The 15,843-nt window shown below is 45.1% G+C and overlaps 2 protein-coding genes across 4 annotated transcripts in view; both read left to right on the forward strand.

Moving 5' to 3' along the window:
• The window catches only part of LOC137425091 (uncharacterized), an 891,893-nt gene that overhangs the window by 248,896 nt on the left and 627,154 nt on the right, over nt 1–15,843 (forward strand). The window lies entirely within an intron of this gene.
• The window catches only part of ACCS (1-aminocyclopropane-1-carboxylate synthase homolog (inactive)), a 96,786-nt gene continuing 82,871 nt past the window's right edge, over nt 1,929–15,843 (forward strand). For all 3 annotated transcript variants that reach the window (XM_078772952.1, XM_078772958.1, XM_078772964.1), the window contains exons 1-3: nt 1,929–2,192; nt 10,994–11,053; nt 14,054–14,124. In XM_078772952.1, the coding sequence (XP_078629078.1) occupies nt 1,935–2,192; nt 10,994–11,053; nt 14,054–14,124 (389 nt within the window). In that variant the 5' untranslated portion in view covers nt 1,929–1,934. The remainder of the gene's footprint in view (nt 2,193–10,993; nt 11,054–14,053; nt 14,125–15,843) is intronic.

Here is a 15,843-nt window from a genome sequence, read left to right on the forward strand (position 1 = left end):
ACCCAAATAATAACCGTGTCTAGTCGACCCATATTTAACCATTACATCACCGACTCTTGTTGACACGTAAACTAAACCTGGGTCTAGTCGACCCATATTTAACCATTACGTCACTGAATCTAGTTGACGCATATACTAACCATGGGTCTAGATGACCAATATTTAACCATTACATCACCGACTCTTGTTGACCCATATGCTAACCTCGGGTCTAGTCGACCCATATTTAACCATTAGATCACAGACTCTAGTTGACCCAAATAATAGCAGTGGGTGTTGTCGACCCATGTTTAACCATTACATCACCAACTCTAATTGACACATATATCAACCTTGAGCCGAGTCTACCCATATTTAAGCACTACATCACCGAGTCTTGTTCAACGATATATATGTATATACAGTATATATATATATATATATATTTATATATATACTAGCTTGGCTCGGCTCGCTACGCTCGCCGCACCAAGCGTAGATACAATTGAAGTTGAAAAAAAAAAATTCCCAAAAAATAAAAAATAGAAAATAGGAAAATATTTCAAAAAAAATACCCTTAGGACATACCGACGGGAGAGATATGTGCATTCCAGAAGTTTGGTACGATTTCACAAAAGTTTGAGAAAGTAGTTCAGTGACAACACAGGACAGGACAGACGCTGCACAAATATATATATATATACAGTAACTATATAGTATATATATATATACAGTATATATATATATATACAGTAAAAAAAAAAGAAAACCTTCAGTGACTTTTGCCCCACCCCGCATATATATATATATATATGCGGGGTGGGGCAAAAGTCACTGAAGGTTTTCTTTTTTTTTTACAACTTTTTATTTTTTAAATAAAAATTAATGAAATAAATTGCGAATGGTAGTTTAATTCATGGAATTTGTTTTTTAAAATTAATTGTTAAAAATAATGTCTTGTAAATGGCCTCCATTGGCTTCTTCGCAGTCATGCTCTTTCCAAAACGTGTTCCATTACAGAGGACAAAACTCTTTCATCAATTGCTGCAATTTCCTCGGAAAAATCAGGAGCGTCCCTTACGAGTTGCTGCAATTTGGTTTGAAATGTCAGTCGATTTGCTGGATCTCGAGGTGACATTTCGTGCACCATTTGAATATTGCAAGGAAACAGCAACAAATCTTTCTTCGTTGTCCTTCGCAATGACGATCTTGCCATTCCGAGGTGAGTTGCACGTTTACGAGTTGATGTTTCTGAGTTTTCGTTCACACTCTCCCTAACATGGTCAATGTATTCCTGAGTATGACTAATTGTTTTTGATCTTCCACTGCGGGCTGAGTCATGAACAGACCCCTTTGACTCTAAACGAGCAATCAAGTTCCGAATCGTGTTTCTGATGGTTGTTCTCGAACATTAAAATGATCGCGAAATTCTCTTAAGAGTTTGAATTATTGATTTCCCACTGGAGTAATAAAATTCAGCAATTTTCATGCGCTGGTCAGTGGTAAATTTCTTCATACTGTATCTCCCTGGTCTTCTTTAACTGTAAAGAAAATAAAAACAAAAAACTTAATTAATAATAGAAAAGTTATATAAAAAAAGAAAACCTTCAGTGACTTTTGGCCGACCATGTACTGGCACATAGTAACCCATCTGTAATCTGGATGAAACCCACTTTTGGATTTAAGTTTCTCGCTTTGTTTGTTCATATTTATTGTTTCCACCGAGCCACTTACTTGGAATATCTTGTTGGAATTTTATAATTGAACATTCAGTCGCTTCGACATTCTTTCTCTTTCCCTTCCATCTCCTGCGACGGTAGAACACATTGGGCGGTGTAGCGACCAATGGTTTAATGAGTAGCGTACGGTTAACTTTTTAAATCACTTTATTAATAAATAATCTGCTATTACCAAAACGATGACGTTCTGACGTTCTGGCGATATATTAACGTGTCATGTTCGGCCAAAACCTTGAAGGACACGCAGAGTGGGAAGGGGAAAGTATAAAAAGGCAGTCGGGACAGGGCATTCATGCGAGGAAATTACGAACGGCAGATACAATGGAGCGGTCCGGGAGCGCCGGCAGGGGTCGGGATAGCCCGGGCAGGGTGCTCTCTCGTCGCGGGTACCGCATCATGAGCCGTGAAAACATCTTGGACGATGGCATAAACGCTTACAGAGCGGACAGATACGACTCGATCACGAACCCGTCCGTACGTATCATTCAATCTTTCTCTCTCGTTCTCTTCATTCGATAGTTTTTTGCCTCCATAGATGTTGCCGAACCCCGTGTTCCCCTCCCTCCCCCTCTCTCCCTCCTTCCCCGCCGTTATTATTCGTATTTTATTATAAACATCATCATCCCGATCAAGCTGTATTTCCCGCCACATTACTGCCTCTTGCCCTTAAATCCTCCATCATTACCACGAATGAATGAATGAATGAATGAAGGGGATCCGCGGAAATCGGCGTGGTGGTGGAACCACGTCGCCATGGACACGGGACATTCGGTCCTGCGTTCGCATTCCGTTTGTTGATTCCGTATTGTGCTTGCATGACGTCAGTGGACGACGCCTCCTGTGATTTTAAGCCGGCGGTCCTATTGGTACTTGCGTGTGTTGCACACCGATTTACGTCGGTTACCCAGAAAATAAGGTCGATGTACAGTAATTATTGCAGAGGCTAATCGTCATATATATTATATGAGTTTTATTTTCTTTCTGTCCATCGATAGAATCGATCCCACCTGTAGTAATGGAGCGGGGCACCTTGAACCACAGGCCTCAATTCCTTTAGTATTGACTCGTTTCACAGAGATGTCTCTAGTGTATGATCAGCTCTCGAAGTATCCTAAAAATGGAGTTTGTTGCACCCCCTCCTACAACATTGGTCTTCTGGTATCATTAGATAGGGCTATCCTTCAGCTTTCATACAAGACGGTGTCACCTTCTATACAAGGTATAAAACAAATGCACTCTACTAGGAATTTCAGGAGAGAAAACGGAATTTGAAAAAGGTAGATTTGGGGTGTATTAACGGGGGTAGAAAAGATCAAAGTTTTGCATTGGGGAAGATAAGAGATGGTGGTGAACAGCTGTTTTGAAGACCTGGAGGGACCTCTGGTGTTTTTAGCACCTCTGGCTATGGCTTCCTCTCAAATTCCCACCTTTTGTTCAAATGTGTTTTGTACCGTCTTCCAAACAGTGATGGCTCCATTTACATGTTGCTGTCTGACAACATGGACCAACTTCTATCCACTCATCCCAACTCTGTCCTCGTATGTGGCGATTTCAACTGTCATGCCAGCTGGCGGGGTGTGGGTACCTCTCACCAGCCATGGCATCTCAGCAAAGGACGTCTGTGACTCATTGGGACTGACACAATCTGCCAATTTCCTGACCCGGATCTCGGTCAACGTAACATCTTATCTTCGAGACTTGGTTATGACAAACTTCCCTGCAAATGTCTGCTGCTCTTCTTCTGCTCCAATCGGTTCTTCTGACGATTTCCTTGTTAACGTGGACATCTCTCTGGCCATTCTCAGAGAGCCTCCTGAGTCGACGAGCCTGGCATTTCACTCAAGGCCGACTGGCGTGGTCTTCAAGCAGACATCAATCTTCTGGACTGGTCTCCCATCTCTACTGCCTCTGACATCAACTCTTCCTGGGAATTCTTCCAAAGCAAACTGCTCTCTCTCATGCACAGATTTATCCCATCTAGTCTTCAGTTGTCATCCCATTCCTCTCGTCCATGGTACACTGAATCTTGTGGTGAGGCAGTTGCCCTGAAACAACTTGCCGTTGCCTCTTGGAAGGCTAATCCAACTGAAAGCAATACAATCTCAGTTCCTTACACCAAGCTCGGAACAAGTGTGTCTACCCTCAGGACAGTTAGGAAGCACTGACTCTACTCAAGACTGAACTGTCAAACATGTCTCCTTCCTCCAAATCCTGGTGGTGTCTGGTCAAATTTGTTTCTGGTGTTTGTTCCCCCTCCATCCCCTCCCTTACCTCAAATGGCTACACAGTTGACAACGCACGTGAAAAAGCCGAATGCCTCAACTCTGTGTTTGCCTCAATATTGTGTCCCAAACCCATATCTCTGTACCCACCTTACCCAGTCGAACCCAGCTGCTGCTGGACTCTGTGGCCTTCTCTCCTGACAAGGTGGAGAAGTTTGTCAAACCTCGACTCTGATTCTGCAACTGGACCAGACGGTATCAGCCCACGGGTCCTAAAATCCTGCTCTGCCTCTTTCACACCGTCTGTTCTCTTCACCCTCTCTTTTGCTCAAGGTCATCTGCCATCATCCTAGAAATCGGCAAACATTACCACTTCACACAAAAAAGGTGCAAAAACAGATCCTTGCAACGACAGACCATTCAGCCTGCTCTCAATTAATCAGCAAAGTCATGGAATCCATCATTGCTTTGGATATCAAATCCTTCCTCTTCTCCAATGGCTTTATCTCTGATCATCCATTTGGATTCGGACAAGTTCATTATACTCTGGACATGCTGCTTCTGCTGTCTCAACAATGGATGGAGGTCCTCAATGCCAAACAGAAAATCAGAGCTGTCTCCCTTGACATATCACGTGCCTTCGATACGGTCTGGCACCCTGCTCTGCTCACCCAACTCTTCTCCTATGGTATCCATGGAAATCTCCATGCATGGCTTGCAGATTTCCTCGCTGGTTGTCGTCAACGTGTGGCCCTGAATGGATTTCTCTCATCTCCCCCATCCTGTTCAGGTTGGAGTTCTCAAAGGCAGTGTTCTGCGCCCTGTGCTTCTTCTGGTCTTCATCAATGATCTCTCTGGCCCTCTGTAAAATCCTCTATTTGCTGATGACTCCACTCTGGTCAGCAGTCTGCAGTCTCCTCACTCTGTAGACCTGGACCAAATCAGACTGGTCAAACAAGTGGAACATGTCTTTCAATCCTGACAAATCTCACACTCTTACTACGTCTCTCCGAAAAGTCTGAATGGACAACCCTCCCATCTACTTTCTCAACAATCCTCTCCAAGAAGTTCTGTCACTCAAGCTTTTTGGTCTCACTATCTGCCATGATATTTCCTGGAAAAACCACATTTCCAAGCTGGCTTCCAAAGCCAGTCGCTGACTGGGCATCCTTCGTCGTGTGAAGTCCTTCCTTGGCACACCTGAGCTCCTCACCACATCAAGGCTTTCATCTGCAGCTCAATGGAATACTGCTCTCCCCTCTGGGGCTGCTGCTCCTGCCTCATACTGAGCTCAGCTTCACGCTGTTGAAACCAAAGCTTTCAGAATCATTGGAATCTCCCGTGATGAAGCTGATTGTGAGGTCCTCTCACTCACTCACTCACCTGCAGGCAGGTAGGTGGTCTTTGTGTCTTCTGCTGACTCCTATCCGGCCTTGCTCCCCCAGCTCTATCTGCGCTCTGTTCCCCAAATATTCTGACAGGTCGCACAAGATCTGCCAGCAACCCTCTTCGGTGAAATTGCCAAAATCAAGACTGCTCACCTTCACTCTTTCATTCCTCTGTACTCCTGCCCCTGGAATAAACTCTCACCCTCTTCAATCCCACTGCTCCCTCCAGGTCTTTAAAACAGCTGGTCACCACCATCTCTTATCTCCCCCTCCCCCCACCCACCCATCCAAAACTTTGATCTATTCTACCCCTGTTAATTCACCCCACGTCCACCTTTCTGACATACCAACTTCTTTCCTGGAAGCCCTAGCAGTGTCCATGTTTTATACCTCTCCCATCCCTCTGCCCCACCTTCCCATGCCTCTTCCCCACCCCCCCCCCCCCCCCGCCCCACCCAAGCGCTCTCCCTCCCACAGATCTCCCGATGTCCCTGTTATCTGCTGTTGTACTTATGTGCTTTCCTCTCTCCCCATCTTGTCTCCTGCTCCCTTTATTGTATGTTTTGTGTGTCCATTTTTTTTTTTTTTTTTTTTTTTTGTGATTAATGTTAGCTCTTACACGAGCTTCGATCTTGTATACAAAAAAAAAAGTAGGATTGAAGAGTGTGGGAGTTTGTTCCAGAGGTGGGAGAAAAAATGAGTGAAGGTGAGCAGAGAGTCTGGATTTTGGCAGTTTCACCAGAAGAGGGTTGCTGGCAGATCTTGTCTTCACTGTCTTGAAGCGTCTTGAAGGAATATTTGGGGGACACAGCATGGATCGAGCAGCTAGGCTGGAGAGGAGTCTGTGGAAGACAGACCACTGACCTGCCTACGGCGAGAGTTAAAAGCCCTTAGGGATTTACCAGATCAATGTGAAACTTAATACAAATGATTGACGAGCATTGGGAATATCGTTAAAAAAAATAATTTTCGTATGCACTTTTATTGATACATTTTAGCCTTAATGTGCACAAAAGTGCTTATAAATATCCTAATAATCTATTATGAAACAGGAGCGTCTCAGTCCCAAAACTACTCTGTTTTGGCTCCCTCAGCCCTGCCAAACTTTCTGTGGAACGTTTTGGGGTCCCAGTGGATGTTGAGGTAGGTATGAGGTTTCATAAATTCCTCAATAAAATTATGATTTTGAAATTGACTCGATACAGACCTGCTCTTGAATCTGGAAGTGAACAGATAACGGCAATGGGCTGGTTTGATAATATCTCAATACAATCATGATTTAACATAGTATTTTGTTATCTTACTATAATTCACCAAATGTCCATCTGTCTGTTCGAAGGTACCGCAAAAACGGCTCAACCGATCGCAACGATATTTTGGGTGGATATTCCTGGGACCCCTTGGAGTAAAATAGGCTATATTGTTTTTCAAAGTTTTCCAATTTTCCAGTTTTTCCAAACACGATGGAATAATATTTACCGATATGAACAGTGATGTGGCTTTTGTTGAAATTCTACAAATACTGTTTATTCTCCGTACCAGGAGAGAGTAGATCGACTCCTGACGAACTCTTCCTCTATAAACGTGCGGCTCCGAAGTAACATGGCAGCGTGTGCAAAGCGACTGAGAAACAGGTGTAGCGGCCGCTTCCGTGTTACAGATTCGGCGCGCACTCTTCACACATAAACGTGTGACTGAGAAAGACGTGCAGTGGCCGCTTCCGTTTTGCAGAATTCAATCCTTTTTTTCAAAATGGGCACCATGTACTGTTTAGATTTTGATTTGCGTGTGATATGATTCGACGGATGTTTATATGAATCGTTTAAAATAAAAAAAACCTTCAACTTCTGATATTTTACCTTTTCATTTGGGCCTCCCAATTGAAGCCCTGCCCGTAGGGCGGGTACCATTGCTTGTAGTATTAATGTACATTTGGAATGAAAATAGAGATATTGAGTCTAAATATCAATGAGGAAATGACTTGAGGGTTTCTAATTTCTCACCGTGACATTCGCGGATTCGCCATATGCAGATTCACCATTGACTGGGTAGAGAACCATTCAGACTGGGTACGTTTGTTCTGCAAGTCTTCATGTACTGGCTGTCAATACCTGACTATCAATTGAAGGTGGCACAAGAATGTGGAATTTATTGGTTCCATGGTTTAGCATTCACCGTTTCCACATTGTTTGCTTTTGGCCTCCCACCAGTGTGTAGCATGGGTATGTCACTCGTTCATCAATAAAGCTATGGATAATGGCAATGTATGTGACATAATGGGGTGATTGGCTGATACAGGTATATGGGCCATAATGGTGGTGTTCAGTTAATTGATAGTATTTTGGTTCAGAATGAACGTGCGAGATGAGATTACGTGCATTACGAGTCGTGATAGTTCAATTGTAAAAGAAGTACTTTCGGTACTTTGACCTGGTAATATACAGCTAATGATGAGGTAGGTCTGTGATAGTGTATGCAACATGCTCTCAGGTAGGCTACTTGTGGCGTGAGGTTTCAGGTATTTTTTTTTTTTGTCTTCAATATCTAGGGTCATAGAAGAGTGATTATGGTAATTCAGCATAAGGTAAGTGGTCAACATCGTGAAAGTGGGGCAGTTGGGCCACCTGTATATACCTGTACCTTAGTATTGTTTTATGTCTGGCGGGTAGTGATATGTAGAGCAGATAGAGAGTAGGTAACATGCTTCGAGGTGTTGCGGTAAGGAATCTGACCCTGTAATAAGTTCTTCATGTGTAGGCGTTTTGTCGGGTAAGGAGTATACTTGTGAATCTACCGGGAGGTTCGAGTGATAAGTAGTGTAGGGATTAAAGAGTAGCGCCCCTGTGTCCTCACCTGGTTAGCCAAACCTTTGTCCCTTTTGGCACTGCACACCACATAGACATTCCGACGGATCCTTAATGCAACACTAAGTAACGCCCTCCCCCCTGACATGACTTAGGAAGAAACCAGGCCAGGACACCGCCGCATGGCCGCCGCCATTTACACCTCCGACAGGCCTATCCACCTCGAATAGCACGCGCTATGACACCAGGAGCAGGGAGTGGGAGTGACGCAGTGGGCATGCACCTGGGCGAGCCGGCGAGATTCGGTGGAGGAGACTGATTGGTTGGCAGCGCGCCAAGGCTGACGTCACGAAGAAGGGGATATTAGCGAGGGCCGAACGCCAGTCGAGTTCGGAGCAGTTCGTTAGAGTGAGTTGGATTTTAGAGGAGAGAGACTGAATAGAGTTAAGTTCGCATGACGTGGACTTTGGTTCGAGTGAGAGTTGCGCAGCACGAGTTGGGTTTGAGACGCGGCAGGACTTTGGTCCGAGTGAGTGAGTTGCGCCCAGATCCCTGGCCCTGGCAGTCTCTCGCGGCGCTGGGTTTTCTTTGTCTGCCTAGCCCGAGTGGAGTTCGCTGCTTCTGACACGTTGCTTTGTGTCGCTTGGACATCCTTTTGCTTGGCTGGTAGCGTGCAGTCGCACCTGCGTTCTCTCCGTTCCTGTCTTTTTGTGCTTCGTGTGGAGATCGACCTCGTGTGGAGCCGCTGGCCTGCGTGGGACGCGTGGCACTTGGAGCGAGGCCTTGTGGCACTTGGAGCGAGGGACCTCATGGTGTGCGATTGGGGCTTGTGGAGCTTGGAGCGAGGCCTCGTGGGTACATCGGGGCCGAACGGAGCCGTGTTGGACGGCGGCCAGGAACAGGACGACAGACTAGATGAGGCCGCATCCGCGATTACATTTTACACAACGAACATGTTTCTTTTCCTTAGTTCGCAGTCCCTCGTTTGTATCTGAAGTGTGAGTGGGGACGTCCCGATTAGGATATTTTATTACCAGCGCGTGCTTTTTCCTGTCCTTGCCTTTTTCCTTTAATAAACCCTTGTATTTCTTTGCATCCCCTGTTAAACCTGTGCCCGCTTGAGTTGATTGCCCCTTACAGGACTGGATCTATGCCGGCGCGCTGCAGTTAAGTGCTTTCGCCGCAGCCTCCATTTTCCCTCTTCCTCCCGTGCGGCCATAGCCGAATCTGCGTTTGGGTAGTTGCCTCCGAATAAGACCGTCTAGGCTATCCGCGACTGTTGTTAACCGGAGTTGCGCGACAGTATTTACAAAGCGTTTCTGCTGCCCAAACAGTTTCTTGGCAAGGCTTATACTGGGTAGTTTGCCATTGCCTTCCCAGTGTTATACTCTTAAAAGCTGAGCACCAAGCAAGGAATTTTAACTGACTCTACTCAAGACTGATGGTGTCTGGTGGTGTCTGGTCAAATCTGTTTCCGGTGTTCTAAACGGTGGTTTTTCTACTCAAGACTGAGCTCTCAAACATGTCTCCTTCCTCCAAATCCTGGTGGTGTCTGGTCAAATCTGTTTCCGGTGTTTTTTCCCCCTGCATCCCCTCCCTTACCTCAAACTTGCCATTTTAAAAGACTGGTATGACTCCGATGGGGCTGGAACCACCGACCTCCCAGACTCAGAGCGGACGCTCTAACTATTATGCCACCATGAGAAGTCTAACTTTGGCAAAGATTATCTGGTCATGTCAGGGGTTCTCCACCGAAACAGAAAATTCTGGAATGCTGACATTTAAGAACCTGGAGCGAAGAAGAAGAAGCAACTCTGCTTTTCTCTTGACGGTCAAACATATTTTGAAAGATAATGTCTTTTAAAGACATTGCTACACGTTTCCTTGAATAACAGAAAATGCAAGTCCGTTAATGGAGGAGAATGTGGATTAGGTATTTGAGTGTTTGCAAAGGGGAGTGCTAAAATAAAAATTTCGAAGGGGTACTCTAAGATGCAGCACCAGTTTGCATCCCCATCCTGAATTTGGTGCATCCTCCAACACTTGCATGTGAAAATGTATTTTGAGCAGTTTCCCCCCACATCATTATGGGTTTGTTTAAAGGCACAACCACCAGAAATGGCATCTGAACAGCTCATGAAAACTGCTCAGAAATATGCATTGGCAAACAGTGGGGGAAAGGGGGAAAGGTGGGAGAAGATGTAGAATTTGGGGAAAAGATTATGGAGAGGAATGGCGATGGCTGGGGTGATGGAGAGTGGCAGTAAGGTTGGGATGGGAAAGGAATTGTGTGATTATTGGGAATGGGGGGGGGGGGGGTGGGTGGTTGGGGGGTTTGGGGGTGGCCTGATGTTAAAAGGGATTGAGATGGGATTGAAGATTGGGGAAGAGTAGGATTGAGAGGACAGCACTGGATGCTCGGCAAAGAAGGGATTGACAGGGGAGAGTAGAGTGATGGGCAAGGTAGGGATTGCGGAGCTAGGATTGAGCGTTCGGTCATGGAGTGATTGCGAGTGGATGATGTGGGATGATTTATCGTGGAATGCCTGGTGTTGGCTTAACGTTCAAGTTGGCTGGCTTAAGATTTTGAGTTTGGCAAAACGAGTACCAGATGACTGGAAGCAGGTGGCACTGCATGAGCAGCACTGCCATGCTCCTGGAAATGATGCAACCAGCAGTTATAGGCTGCATATGACGATGTATATTGGAAAAATAGCGATTGCATCTTAAAATCCAACTTACCAGAACAGATTGTGTTGTGAATTCAGCAAACCATTCAATCAAAACAAGTTTCTTAGTAATGAACAGAGTTGGAAACGGTCATGCAGTAACTTTCACTCTTCCCACCACCCTTCCTTCAGGGAATCGTCAATCTCGGGACCAGTGAGAACAAGATTTCTGTTGACATGATGGCAAAGAGGGTGAGAGCAGTTTTCATTTTTCCAATTCCTAACATCTGTTATATTTACGAGTAAGTTGCCCGTGCCTGCACAGGATTCTTTACCAGTGGTGGATGGGGGTTGGGGGGGGGGGGAATAAATAAAACAATGTGTGGAGCGCTCTTCACGCTTCACAAATTGTTTTATATATCCGCCTGATCACCGGTGCCTTCTGGTCTCTTGGTTTGCATTAGCAGAAACGTGCGTGTGTGCGTGTCAGGTTTGTTTCTTGTGGATTATGCGGTGTTTGCCGAGTGAGACGATCCATGGATAATGCTCTCCTTTGAGGTCAGGAGGTAATATTACTTTCTAACTGACGATTATGGTCTTCATTGGCTAGATTTTTGAATGGTATGTTGTCCTGATGAGAGCAAATATGCTCTAAATCTGGATAGATGGCTCCTGTTGATGTTTAGTCGATGACCACCATAAGAATCTCAATGCTATCGAGTGACCCTGCTGAGGCTTCCAGGTTGGATTCTACGCTATGGTTGGTGCATGTGTGGGAATTCTTTACTGTTGGGATCGGGAGGAGCATTCGCCATGCTCCACACATTTTTTTTCATGTATGTGTCTAGTTATGGCAACAGGATTCACGTGTTACTTCGGACCTGCTCCCTGCTCCCTGCTCCCTGCTCCCTGCTCCCTGACCTCCTGGACTTTAGGACAGATAACTCCAAGGCCTGATAGTCAGGGCCCTTAGGGATATTTTTGTTCAAATTCTTCCAAAAGCATCAAATTTGGCGCAGATGTTGCCCATGCCATACTCTTTCGATTTTTGACGGGTGCCAAGGGCAGTATGATCCGGGGACCATACCGGTCCATCCGTGCTGTGGGGAGTGGGAGGGGGAAGGGTGGGGTTTAAGATTGAGTAGAATGGGCGGTGGGGACGAACCAGGGACTCGGTTGCATCATTGCGCTCTCGCCTTGCATTCCCCTAGCTTCGTTATGGATCCAGTGTGACTTGTCCTGCACCCAGTGCGTCCTCGCACAGTTTGTCCCGGCAGGCAATGCTTGTAATGGGGTGTCCCAGGCAAACTCGACAGCTACGGACCAAGCCACATTCTGGGCTTTATATTTGCCACACTGAGCGTGACTTTGAGGCGAGTACAGTACATACGAGTGGCTTTTGGTACCGTGCAGCCTTTTCCAATTTGTGTGCACCCAGCGACTAAGCTGATAGATCTGCAGTTAAGGGGATCAGTTTTTACATGTTTATATAATGCAGTGATGGTGGTGGATTTCCAAGCCGATGGAAGATGAAATAGGGTAAATTGTAGGGTGAAAAGGGCAGATAGATGTGAAAGAACAGTGGAGCAGGATTTTAGGACAGAGGAGCTCGTTCCATCTGGTCCATTTGCAGAGTCTGTCGGATTAACTTTCAGAGATTGTCTTCAGTCAGATTAACCTTCCAGGAAGAGAAGGCAAATTGTTTCAGAGCAACTGCCTCACCACAGAATTCAGTGTCCCATGGGTGGGAAGAAGGGTAGGATAATATTTTTAAAAATTTTTTTTGTATACAAGATCGAGGCTCGTGTAAGAGCTAACATCAATCACAAAAAAAACAAACGGACACGAGACATAATAAAGGGAACGGGAGACAAGATGGGGAGGGGGAAGCGCACAAGTACAACATTTGAGATTCGGGACATCGGGAGATGTGTGAGAGGGTGAGGTCTTGGGGGGGAGGTGGGGTGGAGGGGAGAAGAGGCGTGGGAAATGCGGTGGGGGGGTAGGAGAGGTAGAAAACACACATGGACACAGGACTTCCAAGAAAGAAGTCGGTATTTCAGAGAGCAGTATTCCATTGAGCTGCGGATGAAAGCCTTGTATGTGGTGAGCTCAGTTGTGCCAAGGAAGGACTACGCACGACGGAGGATGCCCAGTTGGCGTCTGGCTTTGGAGGCCAGCTTTGAAATGTGGTTTTCCCAGGAAAGATCATGGCAGATTGTGAGACCCAAGAGCTTGAGTGACAGAACTTCTTGGAGATGATTGTTGAGAAAGTAGATGGGAGGGTTGTCCGGACAGTCTTTTCAGAGACGTAGTAAGAGTGTGAGATTTGTCAGGATTGAAAGACATATGTTTCACTTGTTTGACCAGTCTGATTTTTGTCCAGGTCTGCAGAGTGAGGAGGCTGCAGACTGCCGATCTGAGGGATGAGGAATGGAGCGGCAAAGAGATAGAGGATTTTCCAGAGTCAGAGATCATTGATGAAGACCAGAAAAAGCACAGGCCCCAGAACACTGCCTTGGGGAACTCCAGCCTGAACAGGAAGGGGAGATGAGAGAAATCAAAATGATTTAAGATGAGATGGAATGAATGTGTGCATGAGAGAGAGCAGGTTTCTGTGGAAGAATTCCCAGGCTGAGTTGACATGAAGGTCCTGAAGAGAGATGGCTGCTTTCCAGTCCTTGCCAATCTGCTTGAGTGAAAAGCCAGCCTCGCCACGATTGAGGCAGCTCTCTGAGAATGGCCAAAGATGTTGACTTTCCATTATGTTAAACAAATATTTCGTTCGGGATTATGGAATTATGGTCAACATATATTTTTGTAGGGTATACATATATACGCTTATCATGTCTCTTTGTCTGTCATGTAAAATATCACGAGATGACTGAATATCGTGAGATTGTGAATTAAACTTTTTTTTTTTTTTTTTTTAAACATTGTTTTCAATGTCAAAATTTGAACATTGTTTATTTGTAACGTTGTTTGAATTTTAACACCACAGATAAGATCAATATAATACAATTAGGCTACTCAATTGCTTGACACGGGGCCTGTCTCGCAAGCTGGCATAACTGATGGAGACCAATGTCTGAGCGATGGTGTGGGCTGACTGCCGTGATATAGAGTGCACCAAACTGACGGGGAACATCATATGTTGGTCGCATTTTGCATTACATGGAATTTCCGTGGGTACCTGTTGGTATATAATGTTACTCATTCTGATGTTATCCGTCTTTGTTGTTTATTTTGCAGCTCGCACAGCCTGACATGTTTCATATTGATCCAGTCACATTGTGCTATGCAGATTGGAAAGGCCACTACTTGTAAGTGAATGTTTCCTTGAGCTCTATCTCATGTTAACACTGGTGATAATGATGTTGTGGACTCTTTTGCCTGTTCGCCCACGCAGCGGGAGACAGGGTTTTGCCATTGCGTATATATATATATACATATATATATATATATATATATATATACATATATATATATATATATATATACATATATATATATACATATATATATATATACGTATATATATATATATATATATATATATATATATATATATATATATATATATATATATATATATATATATATGTATGTATATTTGTAAGGGATCACAATTCATCTGTTTGGGAATGGATCATGATTCATGGACCAAGCTGTGAACTTTTATTGTTTAGTTTTGTTCTGAAGCCTCTTTTCAGGATAATCACCGAGCCTCACACAGCCTCAGCATTAAGCCTGGTGTTGGCTTAGCGGTTAGGGTGGTGGCTTGGGATTCTAGGATCCTGGGTTCGAATCCTCTGGTTGATCGCTGAATTAACACCAAAGGTGTTGACCCTGTCATCCTTCTGAGGTCGGCAATTGAGTACCAGTTCACTGGTAATTCCTTGTCGCCAAAGGCGACCAACAGGGTTGGCGGCAGGAAGGGCATCCAGCCATAAAACATTGCTTCAAAAAAGGGGACCATGGTGCCTGCAAATGACAAGAGGCCAAACCCTGCTCTGTGGGGGAAAATGGCCCCTCTAAAGGTGGTTCCTCAGACAGCTTTGTCATAATGCTTCCAGGGATGATTTTTAAGATCTCTAAGGTTCTTTTTTTATCATTCCTGTTTCTCCAACAATCGCTGATACAATTTCGGTGCTCTTCGGCTTCCAGGATATTTTCACTTTCTTTTTGAGGGCTTGGTATTTGGTCATTTTCTTGATTTCTGTGTTGTGAAGGTCAGAATCGCTCGGGATTAACATCTGTCAGCAATTCCTCTTATTATTATTTTTTTTACCTCAGTTAGGTCGTATTGCTTCTTTTTCTTTGTTCACACATGATGGGATCATTAGTTTCTATGTGAGCATCACTTCCTTGTTTTTTAGTCATTGCTCTTGGTTCAGGTTTCCACGAGTTTTCTGGAATTGGAATATTGAGACTTTTGAAGATGTGCCAGTGGATTACTTAACATGCTTTTGTGTGCCTTTAGATGTACAGCTGCTTTGACGTGTGTGTGTGTGTGTGTGTGTGTGTGTGTGTGTGTGTGTGTGTGTGTGTGTGTGTGTGTGTGTGTGTGTGTGTGTGTGTGTGTGTGTATATATATATGTATACACACACACACACACACACATTGTTGCGGATCTCGAGCCCGTCGACGTACAGAGGGGGGGTTAAACCCTTTTTCCCCCTCGGGCCTTCGAGTCCACGAGGCCGCTACCCACTTTACACTCGTGGGGCGGATTGCGGAGCAATTCCAGCCGCCACCCCCCGTAGCGAGCGTACGGAAGGGTATCCGGTCGAATCCCCAAGTACCTTCTATACACGCCGCCACGGGGACTGGACCTCGCACGGGTCTCGCTGGTCTGATACTCCCGAGCGGTTTGCGTGTCACGTGACTCGTGCCGTTAATGATTATGAACCCGATTGAGCGGTTTTATTCATACAGTGCGAAGCCAATGGTGGGAAATGACGAACGGCCAAATGGATGCGAGAGAACACAGGTTTATTATAATGTACAAATGATCAGGGCAAAGACAGAGCAGAAAGTT

The sequence above is a fragment of the Myxine glutinosa genome, chromosome 1 (genome assembly GCF_964187855.1).
Source record: "Myxine glutinosa chromosome 1, kmMyxGlut1.1, whole genome shotgun sequence".
Lineage (NCBI taxonomy): Eukaryota > Metazoa > Chordata > Myxini > Myxiniformes > Myxinidae > Myxine > Myxine glutinosa.